We start from the raw sequence: 19,680 nt of genomic DNA, 5'->3' as shown, positions 1-19,680 counted from the left end.
GCCAATTTGTGAAGATCTTAAAACAACTAGCACATTGAATACAGGCCTGTATTCAATGTGCTAGTTGTTTTAAGATCTTCACAAATTGGCTGATGATGACACTTAAAATGTGTTGAAACCGGTCCCATTAAACAGGTTGTAACTACTTTTTACCATCTTATTACGGAGTATTGAAAGGTGGATCCTAACCTATAATATTGTACATCTTATTTCTCTATTCAATACGGAACAATAATGAAGTTTTTAACTTTAAACTAATAATGATGCTAATAAGTGGATGTACATCACAAGTCATAATAATAACAATAAAATAATAATTCAAGCTTGATACTTGCATTATTTACCCATGGGTGAGAGAATATTGTTTTCAAGTTGTATCAGTTTATCACACTTGCTTCAGTCATTGACTGTCTTCGGTCCATCTCAGTCAGGATGGTCATGGGCACGGCCAAACACGATTGCCCGTTTTTACCACTCTATCACATCCTTATATATAGGCCTACTCATGTTGACATACACTGTTAGCTTGAAACATTGATGTCTCACTGATCACTGCTGCGTTACGCTCATGTAAAGGCAGTACGTGTGCGGTTGAGCACGAGACTTGTTCGCTGCGCCATCTGTTCAGAATTAATGATCCATCTGTGCGTGCACACTAAGATGACTAATTTTTTGTCTGGTGCTAAACCAAAGGAATCACCATTATCACAGAAGCTTGAGAACTACTTGCAGTCATTTCATTTCTAGTATAGTAAAACTTCACTGAATACTTGCAAGACACAACACTGTTTTTTTCTGTATTTTCAGGAATTTGTATAATAGCCTGTCACTCATTTAACTGGTCTCCTGGGTAACTTGGATGCATAGAGAAGTGGGTTAAGATTCTTTCATTGGTCATTCTAGAGCTTCAGGCTCCAGTTACACAGGATATGGGCTATACTAATCAATTTTTTTTAACAGTTCAGACATTTGTGAAGTCCCGGATTGAACGTGATGAGAATTTTAGTCCTATTGTGTTAAAAAGCACTTTTCAAGTATATATAAAATTTTCTTGTAGATTTTGCCTTGTTAATTCAACTTTTCCTGGAATTTATTGTGTACACAACTGTTGCAGATTTTTTTCTCATCATTTTTTCTTGTATTTACTCAATATATTACTATACCTTACTTGAGTACTCCCATTTCTGAACCTGTGCTTGATTTTATAGTTTAACAGGCAGCGATATTCAGACTCTTTTGATTGTTATTTAATCCCCACATGTTTCTTTGTTTCCAGCTACAGAGTACTTGCTTATTCTGTTGTATGTATGCACTGATTTTTGACTCTGTAACAAATAGTTCTAATCTCATTATTTTCCCTTGTTGTAAATGTCAGTTAAGTTGAAGTTAATATCAGAAGTTTAACTTCTCTCCAGACTCAGGTCTTCTCCCTTTGATTGTTTTATATATATTTGATAGGAATATACTAAAATTAGTTGATGAATCTTGTAAATATTTGCCACAAATTTGCAGCAATAACATTTCAACATCCCGATGCAAAAATCACTATATAGGATACTAGATTCTTGTCATACTGTTTCAGCTACTTTCCAGACTTATATTATTTCTTTCTTGATCACAACTACATGTAATGTAATGGGAGAGTAGATTAGACCGCATTTCTACTCGCAAGTGGCAATGTGATCCTTGATCTCATTTAATGAAGACTTGGATTTTGCTGCCTAGAGAAGTCCAGTTAGAATTAAGTATTTTGCTATCATAAGAAGTTTGTGAGAATTTCTTCTGTGCATTTTGGGTATTTTTCAAAGTTTCCTAAATTTGTATATAATGGGATGGCTGTCTTTATAATTGTAATGAGGTTTGATTGCAGTTGCTTCTGTTGTGTATGATATTGGCTCGTCTGACCTGAGACTGTTGTGGCAGTGGATTTGCTGCCATCTCATGATGCTAAGCAACACACTTCCCTGTCTCCTCCTTCACAATTCACTAAAGTGTTTATAGTCATGTTCTTTATGTAGAAGTTATTATGGGAGAATACCACAAATGTTCATAATCTGATATATCAGGGGATAGGTAGTAATTCTAGAATTATCTGAACAATTAAGAACATATGGTTAACATCTCATTTCTAGTTTTTAAATGTGTAACCACTCCTTCATATGTCATCTTACAAGGGCAAGTCAATAAGTATCTGCAATCAATTTTTATAATTTATTACAAAAAGAGTGCACACTTTTTATTGATATCATTTTTCAACATAGTCACCCTGCTTTTCAGTGCACATGATCCACCGTTTCACAAGCTTTGTGATAACCTATGCAAAAAAAGGTTTTTGGTTGCGCAGCAAGCCGCGTATGCACCGCTTCCTTCACCTGTTGATCGGAGCTGAATCAACAGCCTCGTAGAGCATTTTTAAGTGGACCAAACAGATGGTAATCCGATGGCGCGAGAGCGGGACTGTATGCAGGATGCTCCAACACATCGAAGCACAGCATCTGAAGAGTTTGAGCGGTGTGGGCAGCGGTACGTGGACACGCATTGTCATGCAACAAAAGAACTCCTTCCAAATTTTGACCTCTGCGGTTGTTGCAAATTGCAGGTTTCAGGATGTTTACCACCATGTCACTGTATTGTTTACTGTTTCCCTCTTTTACTGGTAATGTTCCAGGATTGGCCCTTGAGAGTCCCAAAATACTGTGAACATCATTTTTTCTCCAGAAGGTTAACTCTTGAATTTCTTTTTTAATGGGGATCCGGGATGCTTCCATTCCATGCTCTGACGTTTGCTGTCTGGTTCGAACCCATGTTGCATCTCCAGTCATGATCCGTTTCAGAAATATTTCACCTTTGTTAGCATGACGGTGCAGTAGGTGCTGTATCTCCTCTTTATTGAGTTGTGTTGGAACCCGTCTCAAAGAGACTTTGTGTTATGCATGATTTCATATACAGAACTATGGCTAATGTGCATATGGTTTGCCATGTCATCAGCAGTCACTCATCTCTTATTCAGGATCATATCACGCACTTGTTCACAGCCGCAGATGGACGCCCGGATCTTTCGTCATGCTTCATGCTCATGCGACCCCTTTTGAACTGTTCAATCCACTAGTAAACACTTTGCTGTGGCAAAACATTGTCCCTGTATTGTGCTGAAAGGCTTCTATGAATTTCCGCTCCTGATACACCCTCAGACCACAAAAAATGGATTATGGAACGCTGTTCTTCCTTGGTGCAAACAGAGAGTATCGCAGCCATCTTTACGTCGCAACAGCACAAGCTGTACTGATCTGATAATGCTGAAACCTGCCACAGACATATACAACGGTGCCATCTAGTGGCTGGTGAGCACACAACACCTGAGAACCAACCTAAAGACAATTCGAGCGAAATTGCAGATACTTATTGACTTACCTATGTGGTAGGGCAGATGGGTTTTCTAGTAACTGTAGAAATCTTCTAGCTTCTCATTGAGAAAGGCATTTAATTAGAAAATGAAGTAATACAAATTCTGTCTGTAAAATTCAATTATTCATTGCATATGTTAATATTGGAAGACAAAGTGTGAAGAGAAAGAGGACAACGCTTCAGACAACCTGTACTTATCTGTCTTTCTTCCCACATCAAGACTGATGTTGAAGCCCCCTCAGTGACAATCTCCACTTCTTCAAATAGACAGACTCTCTTCATTGATCCCAGTTCTACATCCATCTTTCCTCAGCCCTTGATGAGCTCATTTCTGTTTCCCAGCTTCATTCATTAAATTACCAGCATTGTTCCCCCATAGCATCAGGCTTATTGTTGGTCAGAGGGACATTTTCCGTTAATGTTCTATAACTTGGGGAAGGCATGTGATTTCATGGTCTGTCCTCCTTATTGGTTATTTATCTCTAATAGACATCCTAGAAGCTTATTTCATAACCTTCGTATAATCAAAGGAAAACCAAGGACCTCTCGAGTTACAGAATAGGCACGGAAATTTCCCGTGTGACTGCCTAGTGAGGGACACAGTAACCACCCTCACACTTGCCTGGGAGACTGGCAATACAGTCTCACTTGGAAAAAGTACATCATCATTGCATACTGTCATCACTACCAGTTCCGAGTATTTGAATCACATTATTGTTATAGTCAAGTGTTAGAAAGGGCCCATAGCCCTAACTTCACTACCATCAACTTTCACTTCTCCAAGATAAAATACTTACTCTGAAGATGTGATTGACTCATTACACTGTGGTAGGGCAGATGGGTTTTTTAGTAACTGTAGAAATCGTCTAGCTTCTCATTGAGAAAGGCATTTAATTAGAAAATGAAGTAATACAAATTCTGTGTGTAAAATTCAATTATTCATTGCATATGTTAATATCAGAAGACAAATTGTTGTTTATAGACAACATATCTGTAGGTTTACTTCACTGTTACATTTTTCTGTATTTTAGTTGCTATAATTTCAATAGGCTAATTCGTACAAGAGAAGTTGCAAAGTATTCAAAATTAATATTTCTAAAGATCATAGTTATTTTTAATTTTCTATGTTCAACCTTTTTTTTTTAATCTGTGAAGCTGTTGCAAATGTATCAGCAACTGTCATAGTAAGTGTTTGAGCTGTTGAGAGTGTTTAAGGTTAAACTGGGAGGAATTGCATACCATCCCTTGACAAGAGAGTGTGTTGCTTCTAGCATCTTACTTCACCCCTGTCTGTCCCTCTTCTTACCTTGTGTACATGCATGTTTGTGTTTCTATGCATGCTTTAATACCATTGGTGCTAAGATTTGGATCAGGCGGCAACCCTGAAGACAATTTTCACACCAGGCAAATGCTGGAGCTGTAATAGTTGCTTCTTTCCCAGTCCTAGTCATTTCTTATACCATCATCACACGTTAAACCACTGGTAAGAAAAGAGGAATATATATTTTTAAATACAGTGAAACCTTGTTACTGCATTCCTCGTTAACATTTTTTCCCCTCTTAGCGTGTCGTGAATTTTCACTCGTACTGCTTAATACTATCACATTGTCCTAGCCCTGAAAATGTAATTTGTCATCCCTTGTGCAAGGAATGTAATTTCCAATTCGGGTAAAAGTCGTCGTTACAGGCCTTGAATTCCTGAACTTCACAGGATAAATTGCACCTTAGAGCAAGCTGTTGGCCTCAGCAATGTTCAGTTTTGGTTGCAAGATCGCTGAATATCACAGTGAGCCTATTTGCACTCCATTCACAAGTTACGGAGTGGTACAGCGAAGGATAGCGAATATCTGAATTAGGAACATACTCGTGTGAAGTTAACAAGCCTAGTTATGGATACAGAGAAAGTTGTGAAATTCCTTAATAATGAAGACAAAATTAAAATCTGTTAGAAAGTGGACTGGCATCCGCATCTTTAAGCGTGCAGAGGTGGCAGAAATGTTGAAACTCGCATCTTCGAGTTTCGACTCGATCGCTCAAGTTGGTCGAAGTTTATTTGGATTCAGAATGGTGACCAGATCTATTCTCTCGTAGTCGCACATGGTCAAGTGTAACCTCCAATTCATTGTCGAAGATTGTGACCAGAAAATAATGCTTAATAACCCACTGTCCAAAATAAAAGTCTTCTTCTATTATTTGTTTTAAAAAGAGTGTGATCTGCGATAATACTTTGTTATTTTTATGGGCCCCCGTACGAATGTTTCCGTATTTCTTGTCCGGTGTTTTTCACACATTTCAGTGCACTGTTGCTGTTTTATAAGCCCCAGCGGAAAAGTTTTTCATATTTGTTCTCGTGTTTTTCACACCTTTTAATACTTTCCTATAGTCTTTAGAAATGGTAGATATAGTTTTCACTCTCTGCAGATACATGATGTGAAATGCCCTCATGTCAGAAAATACAGTTTCCATATCCCTGTTGGATAGTTATGTTCGTGTATTCATTAGTACGTTTTCTCGCTTAACACGTTATTTTTCCTTGTACCCTACAGAAACAAAGCATGGCGTTTGTATCCCCATCGTGAGTTTGTACACTATGAGAAAGAATGGTATGAGTATATTGGACAGGGATAGATTTAAAAACGACAAAATTAACAAGTGTTACGGAATCTGATGAAGTGTTGTGTTTTACCAGTTAAAAATGTGTCGTGTCGGTGCAACGTAAAGCAGCTAGCTAGTAGTAGTAAAAATGTGTCAATAGAATACATGTTATTTCCTGCAAGTGTCAGTTTGTTCTTAGTACAGGACTGTGGCTCTCGTCCCACGTGCATGTCATCCACGAATGGCTCAAGAAATACTTCTCCCACAAATTGCAAATGGACAATGCAGATTTATTACATGCAAGTGCAACATTTGGTGATGTGCAGAGTCTGTATGGAAACAACGCGGCAGTTGTCATAGTAAACCAAACTGTAACCTTACAGTGGATTATTATTATTATTATTATTATTATTATTATTATTATTATTATTATTATTATTATTATTATTCATCGCAGTTGGGAAATACCCTGGTGGCAGTGATCACTAACAGTAATGTGATAATAAAGTAAAGTTAAAAGATAATTACACAACTACTACAACAAGCAATTCCATGGAAAGAAAATATTACAAGAAATACTAGTAGTTTAACATTCTAAATCCAGTATCAGCATTATCATATAAAATATACAAATACTCTGAAGGGATTCAAGAACAAAATAAATAAAACTAAAATCCAATGAAATGAGCACCTGTTCAAGATAGGTGTGCAGAATGAAACTGTCGTGGCCTATGAATACGAGGTATAAATCCTAATGAGAACCACAATTTTATGTAAATATTTACTAACTAAAAAATACAAAGGGGCAATAGAACATACTCTAGTGGAAAGATTTAATAGACATGACTTTCCCTAAATGAACATTCATTGTCAGATAGAAATACAAATACGGAAACACCAATAAATGAAGAATAGTTACATAAATTCAAGTTACAAAGGAAAGGCACTCACGTATCTATACTGAAGGGTTTAACATTATGACTCCTCTTCTCAAATAGTGGGCCATTTACTGTTCGACTTTGCCATGTTTGGAAGGACAAGATTTGATCTTTGAATGTACCGTAACGTGGGACCCTCAAAGCCATTATACCATCTGTTTAGAAAATCCTGCTGCTACAAACAATTCAAGTTTGTTCACCACATCTTCAGTAATTTAGATTCCTAATTTTGTGTCAAGGATCAGTAGGTAATTAACTGATCATAAACTATAACCCTAATATACTCGTGTAAAACACGGTTAAAAACGATTCAGATATTCAGTAAATAAATAAATAAATAAATAACTCCCATGACCTTCCGAGATGCACTATATAAGGGGTGCCAGATGGGCTTCAATTCACATTATGTAAAAACAAAGATTAGGAATAAAAAACAATCTTCAAGGGAAAGAGAGAAAAAAAAAAGAACAACCTAAACAAGTTATTGAACCTTAATAAGTCTTGGGTTTTCTATAAGTGCCACCCCTTAAGTAACAGTAGCATGAGAATGCAGTTGACGATCACATGCATGCATGCATGGTAAACATTACCCGGGTAATTAGGCCCAATAAAACCCTATTAGGCAATAAATCCATAGAAACATGGGCTAGTCCCATACTATTGAAAAGACTACAAAGAAAATTTACAGTTAACACAAAGGATAATAAAGGTTACCTTAACAAATATGAACAATGAAATCAGAAATGAACAGTAATCTGACATCGCACATTAATCAAAGTACAAGAATAAGAACATAAGTCTGGAAATTCCCGCACAACCTCAAAATAATTAACACGCTAAAACCAAAATAGAGACAGTTAAAATGTTTCAATTGTCAGAAGTTTTTACCCCCAGAGGAAAGGCATGGCTCTCAGAGCCCACACAGATTCCGTCCCTCTCACCAGCGACTCGTCGTAGAAACGATCCTGCAACAATACAAGTATCCCTTCAGGCACAAGCTTGCTAACGTGAGGCGGGAAACCCCAAGTCTGTGGTTACGGCAGAGTACAAACCAGGCTAAATCTCTCATCCTTCTCCCTCTGCTTTGGAAGATTTGGATGCTTTGTCGGAAGGACGACTGAAAGTCATGCACGTGCAGAAATACGACGTCCCTATTGTGCCACAAGACTTGGCACTCGGGTAAAAGGTACACGAACCACATCCGACCCGACAGCATCCTCTACCTGGTACTCTTAAACATAGAGAAGATTATGTGGAAAGTTGACGATACTCTCATTGTTGGAAACAGTGCGGAGGAACTGGAGGCCATAATGGGAGCTTTGGAATGAACGAGCAAGGAACATGGCCTGGAGATCAACAGAGCAGAGCAGCGTGGCAGGTTTCCAGGTTGTAGGAGGAAGCTCTGGAGAAAAGATGCTATGGCGACATCAGCAACCCCTAAGCTGAGTCGGATTTAGAAAGACAGAACCCTCAAGTCCATCTGGTCAATACCCTCATCTTCCCCATCATGACCTACACCGCTGTCTTACCTGAGATCTACGAGATCTACAAAAGAGATGAATGAAGAAGAATTACAGCACATTATCATTATTACTTACTGTTTCATTAGTTGGTTATCGGATATCCTGAAGATATATCCTTAGAAATGTTTAAGTTTAGAGTAGTGTGTCCCTCCAAATTCTTTAGAGCGAGTCAAGAGTGCACCACATGATCATCAGCTGCAAATTTCAACAAACATTTATCATGCTAGTTTGTTTATATGGGATAAATGTATAAGATCTTGCTTGAATATTAATTACAACTGTAGAAACTATGTTGAAAAAAACATTTGCACCACTGGGAAGTGAGCACTCAGCTTGGGGCAGTTTGAAGCAGGAGAACATAGAGACTTCTATTTTGTTCCTGAGTCTCAACAGTCAACAAAAGCTATTCTCTAGTGTTGCATACTTGGAAGTGAACACAACGGAGAGTACGGTTCTTAGACCTAGTGGTCATATTCATGTTTATTTATTTTTATGTAGTTGAACCTCTGTGGACTGAGTGATTACAACCAGTTTCATTTGAGTGTCTAGATCTTGTTCTTCTCCTGGCTTTGACATCCTTCCAGTATTTCTTGAGGCCATCAGCCAGCGCCTTCTTGTGATCTTCTGATGAAGGTCCTCTCTGCCTTTTCTGTTTTGATTCCATCTTAAAGCCTTGGTACTTATTTACCATCTGTCTAAATTTGACCCTGTCATTAATTTACCTTCTGAGATACCAATTTGTCTCAGACCCCTTGACTTTTGTTTGATAAAATTCCATATTATTTTTGTTAGTTGGTTATCGGGCATCCTGAAAATATATCCGTAGAATAGCTGTCTTTTCTGCTTAATTGATGGTATGCTGGGTTCTATCTTGCTGTACACCTCTTCATTAGATCTCAATTGTACCAGCCCATCTGTTACCTAAAATTAATTCCTGCGATTTCTCTTTTTCCAGTTGACTGACTTGTTCCAGTCAACTGATGGTCAAGGTTTCTGGTACATATAACTCTTCTCTTTTAACACCTGTGTTGAAATGCCTGAACTTTGCTCCTGTACTCGTCCCCTTGTACATGTTCTTTGTGAGATGGTACACCCAGTCTAACTTCTGTATCCTGACGTTAATAGCTTCCTCTTCTAACCCATTCTGTTGGATCATCTCACCCAGGTATCTGAAGTGTTTGACTTGTCTAATATTCCCATACTGTGTGATCATTCCTTCTTGTTCATTACTGATGTTACGTCATTTTTTTCTCAAAAGAAATCTTCATTCCTACTTTCTCTGCTATTTCTGTCAGCCTATTGATCTTATTGTTTTAATAAAATGTTGAAATGTAGTGTACTGATAAAAATGACCTTAGAGAAATGAATTAGTCTGGAATATTCTTTCTTTGCCCACAACTCATCCGTAGGTGTCACCGCTCGATACTGTTCCATGTATTTAAGCACAATCTGGAACCCTTCTTTGGCCACTGAGTGACTGATCTTTGTCGATTTGATGGATATAGGCCTGGTGAGCAGCAAGAGGAGACGAAGAAGTGCAGTGCACTAGATTGCGTGGCAGAAGCCAAATCTTCCTGCAGTGTTCACATGGAGTGAGGGCACGTGACGCTGTTGATGGTGTTTTGTCCGTCTTGAGCAGACAGGACTAAGCTATGTGTCAACAACGGGTTTCACCCTCCCCCTACTTCGTTATTGTCATCCTTTGCCCACACAACATCAGCATACATTCGTAACTCTGCCATGTGTACATAGTGTCTCTCTTGCAGTTTTCCGGGGAAAGATGCATGACAGCAAATTTCCTTTGACTGCTTATTTGCTCCCTAAAATTGCATTTGAAATGAACCTTCAGCCCTTATGCATCCTTCCCGTATAACTGTGATATTTTCCCTAAGTCCACACCAAACTTGGAGAATGTCAGGAACTGTACCTCTTGGACCTTATCTATAATCATCTTTCTCCAATAACATGTCTATTTGTCTCCTGGTAACGTGCAGTAGACTAATGTATATATGCTGAACAGCCTTACCAAAGTAGCTCATGAAGCGGAGAGGTTTTTAAACATGCCTTACCTTTTATCACAATATCATGTTGTCTTTTCTGCCAAGTGCTATGCAAGTTGTACAATAAGTCTCTCTGCTTGAATGAAAAAAGTATTCTTAGTGGATGAAATGTCTTTCTGTTACATCTTTAGTTTGGTGTTGCATGTGTATTGTGTGGTACAACCACTGATGTATGGAAAGCTTTAACATAGTTTTCATGCAACATTGCTGTGTATAGTTGTTAAGTATGTACCATAATGTAAGTAGGTAAAGTCTACTATATTATGTATGTTATACGTCACTGATCGCAATGAATCGTTGTTTTACAACTAAGAATGGTTGTCTTTGTTCCCGGGAAGGGTCTGCATGATATTGCTCAAGTTATTGGCAAGTTTAATGTTGCTGAAGTAGTGTCTTCCCATGTTACTATCAGAAGGTCGTGTGGCTTGTCCTCTGCTTGTTGTTTTACATTCTTCTTCAAATGAAAGTTTTCTTTCTGTGCATTCAGAGTTGAAACTTATATTCATTTATATTTTCTGTTCTTTTTCTCTTCTCTCCTTCCCTTGAATACTTTATCAATTTTTCCTTCTCTTTTCCATTATTTTACTATGATTTGTCTGAGATTTTCCCCTTTGAATTGCTTCTGCCACATTTTATTTGGATCCTGGTTTCTTTGTATCTTTTGTTTTTTATCTTTCTTTCTGCCATGCTGTACTTGGTGAACTCGTCATTGTCCATCGTAACGTGTTGGGAATCGATAATTGTACATAATATTACCTCTTTATCCCTTCAACCCTTTAATAATTCCTTTGTCATAATCTGAAATGCTAACTGCTAAAATATCTCATTCTGTTCCTCTTTTTTTAATGTGTAATCTGTTGTATGTGTCATTGTTGATTTTGTTGTACCATGTTGTCATCTCTATTAACTCCTCCCCATATACAATTCTATTTTTTTATCTCATTTTTTTCCATGTTTTTATTTGTTTATTTATTTAATTGTAATAATCTTGCTTAATTTCATTTTGTTTTCACTATTTTTTTATTTAAAAATCTCATACTGCTTATAATTTTGGTCGAATTCCCACGTATGTTGCTTGTCTTTGTACTTGCATGGTCTCCTGTGTATCGTAACTGCATGCTTTGGGCCAGATTACCTATGCGTGCCACTCGCACACTCGCTATCGAGTCCAGCTCTCCCTTCTCCCGTGCCCACCTTACCCCGCTCCCTCACTCCGCCTGACTTGTCCCCAGACACGAACGGTCCAGCTGCCAGGCGACACCACCGTCACAGTCTCTCAGGGCAGATGAGCTACTTCAAGATGCTCGGTTTTGGTCTTACTGCCGCTCAGCACCAAAAGAAGTTGGGTCCTGGTGGTGCAGGCGGTAGTACCAGCAGTCTCTTTAGTACCGCCGTCATCAGCGGCTCGTCCAGCGCGCCCAATCTCCGCGACATGATCCCCAGCACTGCGTCTGTGTCAGGTAAGTTGTGATTTGTGATCAACTGGAGCATGAATGCCTGTGTACGTGACCTGCACTATCCGCGTGTGAGTGTGTTGAGAATTACCTAGTCCATAAAGGCTATGGTTCATTGTGTAAGCATCTTCACTCTTATTTTTGACTATGTGTTAATAATGATATTTTTTCCCCTTCAGTTCTTAAAGGTTAACATATGGATTTAAATGAGAAAATCATGGTCTGTCAATAAACCTCAGTCAGTCTCAGAGTTCAAACTGGCAGAGATGGCCTAATGTTTTCAGCATTCATGTATTACGATAATCGCTGGACGTGTGATGTTTACCCGACAAAATTAAAACTCGGCTATAGATGCCCAAGAGATATCTGGTTTACTCTGCCAAGTGATAGAGCAGCGGTGGCCAGGAATGTGTGTAGCACACCGTAATGCTGTGTGATGAGCTGGCCTCATGCATGCACATTAAGGTTACCACCCCTCCGGAATTGCTCTTCCCAGCGAGACCGACTCTACTAGCCATTCAGGAGGGGAATACTGCTCTCCCTTCCCACCGATGAACAATTGTACGACACCCCAGCCGTATAGTCGTAGTAGTCAAGCTTTCCGAGTCCGAAAATTTCACACTGCACATTATTATATTATTTTATTGTGATTTATACATCATATACAATAAACAAATAACAAATCCATACGATAAGTCCTCATCCAAGGTTCATTGTGTAAGCATCTTCACTCTTATTTATGACTATGTGTTAATAATATTTTTGTCCCTTCAGTTCTTAAAGGTTAACATATGGATTTAAATGAGAAAAACATGGTCTATCATTAAACCTCGGTCCACCAGGCGAGTCGGCCCTGCGGTTAGGGGCGCGCGGCTGTGAGCTTGCATCCGGGAGATCGTAGGTTCGAACCCCACTATCGGCGGCCCTGAAGATAGTTTTCCATGGTTTCCCATTTTCACACCCGGCAAATGCTGGGGCTGTACCTTAATGTAGACCACGGCTGTTTCCTTCCCATTCCTAGGCCTTTCCTATCCCGCATCACCATAAGACCTATCTGTGTCGGTGCGACGTAAAGCAAATAGCAAAAAAAAAAAAAAAAAAAAAACATGTCCATCGCAGAGTTCAAACCGGCAGAGATGGTCTAATATTTTCGGCATTCACATATTACGATAATCGCTTTCTGAGTCCGAAAATGGCAAACGTGTATTGTCGATGTACACCACTAGCCATGACACAGATGCGACGAGTGACTGTTTGGTGGGAAAGACAGGCATTTTCAAACTTGCTGGCTTCTATGGGGCAGAGTTTTGCTGTGTCAGCCAAGCAGTCTTTCACCATTTTGCCATCCGCAAATGGCTTTCCCAATCTTGCTATTTTCAGCGCTATGTTGTACACCCTTCCGGGCCTCGAATGGATGACCCACGCATAAGAATGCCTCCACATAACGGGGTAAACACCTACGGATGAGATTGGATTGAAGAGCGGGTCGAATTGCTTAACGAGCTTCGAACCGCTCCCCTTCCTTCTTTCTGTGCTGGCCCGGCAGCATGAGCACTTGGGGAGTGGTACGTTCGAAAGAAAAAAAAAAGAAACAAATACTTAAGATGGAGCCTTATGTAGATACACTGACTGACAGAGCAAATGCAACACCAAGAAGGAGTGGTTCGAAAGGGATGAAAGTTGGGGAAAAAACAGAGATGGCACGGACGAATAATTGATGTTTATTTCAAACCGATATGCAGGTTACACCATGCGCACGGCATCGACTCAGTAGGATGTAGGACCACCGCGAGCGGCGATGCACGCAGAAACACGTCAAGGTACAGAGTCAATAAGAGTGCGGATGGTGTCCTGAGGGATGGTTCTCCATTCTCTGTCAACCATTTGCCACAGTTGGTCGTCCGTACGAGGCTGGGGCATAATTTGCAAACGGCGTCCAATGAGATCCCACACGTGTTCGATTGGTGAGAGATCCGGAGAGTACGCTGGCCACGGAAGCATCTGTACACCTCGTAGAGCCTGTTGGGAGATGCGAGCAGTGTGTGGGCGGGCATTATCCTGCTGAAACAGAGCATTGGGCAGCCCCTGAAGGTATGGGAGTGCCACCGGCCGCAGCACATGCTGCACGTAGCGGTGGGCATTTAACGTGCCTTGAATACGCACTAGAGGTGACGTGGAATCATACGCAATAGCGCCCCAAACCATGATGCCGCGTTGTCTAGCGGTAGGGCGCTCCACAGTTACTGCCGGATTTGACCTTTCTCCACGCCGACGCCACACTCGTCTGCGGTGACTATCACTGACAGAACAGAAGCGTGACTCATCGGAGAACACGACGTTCCGCCATTCCCTCATCCAAGTCGCTCTAGCCCGGCACCATGCCAGGCGTGCACGTGTATGCTGTGGAGTCAATGGTAGTCTTCTGAGCGGACGCCGGGAGTGCAGGACTCCTTCAACCAATCGACGGGAAATTGTTCTGGTCGATATTGGAACAGCCAGGGTGTCTTGCACATGCTGAAGAATGGCGGTTGACGTGGCGTGCGGGGCTGCCACCGCTTGGCGGCGGATGCGCCGATCCTCGCGTGCTGACGTCACTTGGGCTGCGCCTGGATCCCTCGCACGTGCCACATGTCCCTGCGCCAACCATCTTCGCCACAGGCGCTGCACCGTGGACACATCCCTATGGGTATTGGCTGCGAATTGATGAAGCGACCAACCTGCCCTTCTCAGCCCGATCACCATACCCCTCGTAAAGTCGTCTGTCTGCTGGAAATGCCTCCGTTGACGGCGGCCTGGCATTCTTAGCTATACACGTGTCCTGTGGCACACGACAACACGTTCTACAATGACTGTCGGCTGAGAAATCACGGTACGAAGTGGGCCATTCGCCAACGCCGTGTCCCATTTATCGTTCGCTACATGCGCAGCACAGCGGCGCATTTCACATCATGAGCATACCTCAGTGACGTCAGTCTACCCTGCAATTGGCATAAAGTTCTGACCACTCCTTCTTGGTGTTGCATTTGCTCTGTCAGTCAGTGTAATATGAAAGTAGGATCTCTGGGTTCAAATGCCTACTGGATACTGCTTAGCACTGCTACAAATGACAAGAATCATAAAATAGGGATTACGAATACTAATTTATTCAAATATGACATATTAAAGAAATTGATACACCTCTATACAATGAACTCTCCGCATATGGGAGGAAAAGAAAATAATGATCACTTTAAGATATGAATCGCCCATGAGCGTCGTCTGCATAACGGTGTAATTGAGGTTTTGCGATTGCTATCGTTCATCTTTCCTCATTAATTCATACCGTTCATGACATTTTTATATTATTCTGTCGATCACACCGAGAGATGATCTGATGTCCCTACTCACATATTACTTCCTGTTCTTAGCACGAAAATAACCGGGGCCTACGCTACATAATTACCATATTAAAAGAAACATTTGCATAATACACAGACAAACACACATACCATTTAGCTAAACCCCAGACATCCTCATCTATCACCAAGACCACACAACGTTGTACAAAGGTTCTGTTTGAACTCAAAAATATATGCACATAATTACTAAACATACACAGATATATATATATACACTTCATGCATAAAGGAGAGCCATTCCTAGAAGGAAACAGCGTGGTTATCACTGTCTCCGGCCCAAGGCGCAAGCTTGGGGCAGCTCGCTCAAGGGGGCCATCCTGATCCACGGTCGAACTGGCCGACCCCCGACCGAGAGGTACTGTGGATTCCTGAGAATCCCTAGACTAGCTACAGTCTCATATTACCAGATATTTGGGGGAGATCCCTACTCATTTATTAATTACCTTCTACATCACCGTGATATTATCATTGACGGCAGTGTTTTAGTTGAACCATTTAAACAACAGTAATTTACGGGGGAGGCCCATAGCCTCAAACCTTAACTATAATAGCACAGCGGGACCAGCTGTGTCGTGAAGGGCGAGGAGCAAACGCTCACAAAAAAAAAAGAAGGGAAGGTCATTCGCTACTACATCCATCACTCATTCATTAGCCACGGCAGATTCTTGACCCCTCTCAATTACAATGGCCAGCCGGGGCACATATCCCTGGCCCATTTCATTTGTTCATATCATCTTACCGCTGAGTTCCCAAGAAATACACTTTTATTCTCTCCCTTCTCATTATTACCGCTGAACGCCGACTGTGGGCACGATCACTTCTAACTCATCTCATCGTAAATTCCTCGGGCATTCGGCCCTCTCATTACTTCTCATATCGCGTATCTTCTTTCCTTGTGCATAGGGCTCTTATGACTCCTCAGTCAACCTTTCCCATACTCCTCGCTCCTCGCACAGGAAATATATATATATTTAAATCTTTTGACCAAAGAGTAGAGACTCCTGCCTCTGTGTCTCACCCCGGCTATAGATTAAAAAAAATACACTCCAGACAATTCTGGCCAATTAATCAAAATCAAGGGAGACTCGCACATGGTCCCTCACAACTACCTAAATAACACAGCATATACCTCTCCCGGCCGGGATTTCTTCTCTCTTGCTGTACATGCACTGATTATATGTGTAAGCTAGGCATGCATTGTCTGACTGACCCATGAGTTTCCCCGGCATATACGATAGCCACATGGGACAGTAACTAACAACATTTTGACATAGTTTTCCCTGCTCGCCAGCATTATTGTTCCAGCCACCCCTAAGGGGAACTCAAATATTCTCCTAACCTTGTTCCCATATTTGCTAAGACATTCTACATATTACTAAAAATAACCCTCACGATAAGCTAATCATTAAGAAAAAATGGGTCGTCCGGGAATTCAGCTCCCTTGAATTTACTTCAACATTATAAAGATCAATAAAATTTCCATATTAGGACATGCATTATCTTACAACATTTTGATATTTACAAAAGAAAGCTAATCCTATCCCCGGTTACATTATCATGCTTAAGAAATTAGATTTTGACATCACTCATTTGTTTGGTGGCCGTTGTTTTTCCTTCCACGGGAGACCCATGGTGGAGTTTAGTGCTGCATGACCCCGGGGCTGGAGGCGGGCGTGCAGTCCTTCATCCCTGGTCCATACAAGTCCGACATCCTGGCGAACTCGTTCACAGCTGAAATCTTACAGTAATCCAAAATGGGTAACACTTCACCACTCGTCACACGGCCTCTATTTCCAGAGTTTACACCACGAATAAGCCGGTCTTTCAAATCACGGCGGGCGCGTTCACAGCAGGGATCGGGTGGCTCACGAGACTCGAGCACCCTGATTCAGAGTAACACTTTGGGTGATACCAATTTATTAATATCACTGACTCATTTAAGCCGGCATTGTCCCAGCCGACTTCCGCTACTCGTTTGTAAATTATGCTCGCGGATTAACTAGTTTGACACGCGGCACAGAGACAATTCACCTAGGCTCATTTGGCCTCCCGTTTACACTTCACAAAGGCTTTGTACTTCACGGCCGCGACGGACACAATAACACTCTTAGTAAGCGGTCAATGGGTTCGGACTGTAAAACTGGAGCACCACGGGACACACTGTCCCTTCTCAACGACCCGCAAAGAACTGTCCTCTGCGATGGCCAGCCCGGCCTATATTATTTTCCCTGCCGGAAGCCTGGGGGCGTAAACGTTCACGGTTCATTAAGGACAAGAGCTCCTTTCATACCAAGAATTGAAGACATTTAAATAGTGCATCTGGTAGCCCTCTATCTCCTCTTTGATTTGAGCAAGGCGTGCTGGACCTACGATCGGCAGTTTTTATGCAATTTGCTTCCCGCCTTTGATTAATTCATTAGCGTCCCTTACGGATTTAAAAAACTAGTGATCGCATGTGGATGACGCTCTCGCGTCACATGTGTTAGCAATATGTTAAATCTGGACAGCTGGTGACCTCATTTTTTCCCCTGAATAAATTATTACATATTTTTAGTCTGGGAAACGCAGAAAATTTAGCTCTATTCATTGGTGTGTCTCACATAATTTTCCTATGTCTGGATCAAAATATCATCCCATTTTTACGTGCCAAAATCCGACGTTGGCACCCGTAACACGTGCATAAAAAACCGGAAGTTCCTTATGTTAGTCTGGAACTCTGGGAAGCTAAGCCACACCTCGGGGCGTATCTGACTACTCCAGCATCGCGTCCTCTTCTAGCTCTCTCTGCAAGTTGAGAGGGTCTTTTCGCGGGGGCTTGGCTCCTGCTCAGTCTTCCCTTTGTTTTCCAAGCGCTCTTTCGCGGGTTCCATTCTGGCCGGACGCCGCTCGATCCCCATCGCCCATACTACTACCAATGACGCGACCTTTAGGAGTGATTTTAATGAAGTAGAAAGGCACCTATAATTCCAATGAGCTGTACAGAACACTGTACGGTTTCAGTTGTAACTAGCTCATAATGCAAGTGAGTCAAGATAATTTTCCTGAAAGTAGGAGAGAAGGACACTTACTGAACATACTGCATTTGTGAGTCACAGAAAATTGGATCTTAAAATATGTTTTCAAATGTTTAACTTACATCAGAATCTGGGTGCTGACTGCGATCACATGTTTTTTAGATCCCTAAGCCTTGCTTCACGTTCTTTACCTACTAACGCGTCATATTTTTCTTTGTCAACAGCGTTATAATGACGCTCTACAGTAAATTCAACAGCTACCTTATGTCGCCTCAGACCAGTTACCCTCTCCCGTCCTTCCGCTGTCCCCACTCCCCTCACCCTCTAGTGCAAACCTTGACCAAAGTACCGCTAGTATCCTCAAGAATTTCGTCTCGCAACCTCCCAGAGCCCTACATGTCTGTCATATAAACACACAAAGTATTTTAGCAGCCAAGCGAATGGACGAGATTGTAGAAATATTCACTCCACCTGTTTCCCATGTCCTGCTAGTGTCTGAGTCATGGTTAACAGATAATAGCCAGTCTTCTTTGTGTGATCTTGAGGGCTACTTGCTTCTGAGAAATGACCGCACTCACAAACGGGGTGGAGGGGTATATGGCTATTTCCTAACTAGCCTCAAACCTAAGTTGTTAGGTCATTCACCAGGCAGGTATGAGAGAAAACCATAATACATGTTCATAGAAATAACAACGAACGGGATTAAAGCCCTTGTAGGAGTAGTTTACAAACCTCCGAATGCAGGTCACTTAGAGGATTTTGAAGCTGACTTAACTAAATTACTGCCAGACTACCCTCGCACAATAATTATGGGAGATTTCAATATGGACTCAACTGACGCAACTTCTTCCGAATCCACACGACTCAAAACATTGTTTCAAGCCTATAATATGGAAATCTTCCCTCTCTCTCTGACTCACCATACATCTCATTCGCACACACTATTAGATCTTATAGTTACCAGCAACTCGGACAGAGTTCTCAATGTTGGTCAAACCTCTGTACCTGGTATATCTGCACATGACGCAATATATATCTCGTATAACCTCCGGCCACCGAAACCCTCCCAGAAATTTATCACCTATCGGCCATTGAAAAATACAAATAAAGATAGACTCTTAGAGGACGCAGGAAAAATATCCTGGCATGACATAAACAAACTATAACGATCTAGATGACAAAGTTGACTTCTTTAATAGCAAAGTAACGGAACTATTTGACAAGCATGCCCCAAAGCGGCGAACGAGAATATCGAAAGGACCCTCCCCGTGGTTAAATGACAAAATTAGACAA

The 19,680-nt window shown here is 41.2% G+C and overlaps 1 protein-coding gene across 11 annotated transcripts in view; it reads left to right on the top strand.

Annotated features, from left to right (window-relative positions):
• l(1)G0196 (inositol hexakisphosphate and diphosphoinositol-pentakisphosphate kinase) overlaps positions 1-19,680 on the top strand; it is a 543,939-nt gene that overhangs the window by 474,637 nt on the left and 49,622 nt on the right. For 9 of the 11 annotated variants that reach the window (XM_067147825.2, XM_067147823.2, XM_067147820.2 and 6 more), the window contains one exon: positions 11,652-11,981. In XM_067147825.2, coding sequence (XP_067003926.1) covers positions 11,652-11,981 — 330 coding nt within the window. The remainder of the gene's footprint in view (positions 1-11,651; positions 11,982-19,680) is intronic. The other 2 variants (XM_067147827.2, XM_067147824.2) reach the window with 2 other exon arrangements.

The sequence above is a fragment of the Anabrus simplex genome, chromosome 5, assembly GCF_040414725.1.
Source record: "Anabrus simplex isolate iqAnaSimp1 chromosome 5, ASM4041472v1, whole genome shotgun sequence".
In the NCBI taxonomy this organism is placed as follows: domain Eukaryota; kingdom Metazoa; phylum Arthropoda; class Insecta; order Orthoptera; family Tettigoniidae; genus Anabrus; species Anabrus simplex.
Note: the sequence above shows the minus strand (reverse complement) of the source record. Positions and strands in the feature narration are given on the sequence as shown.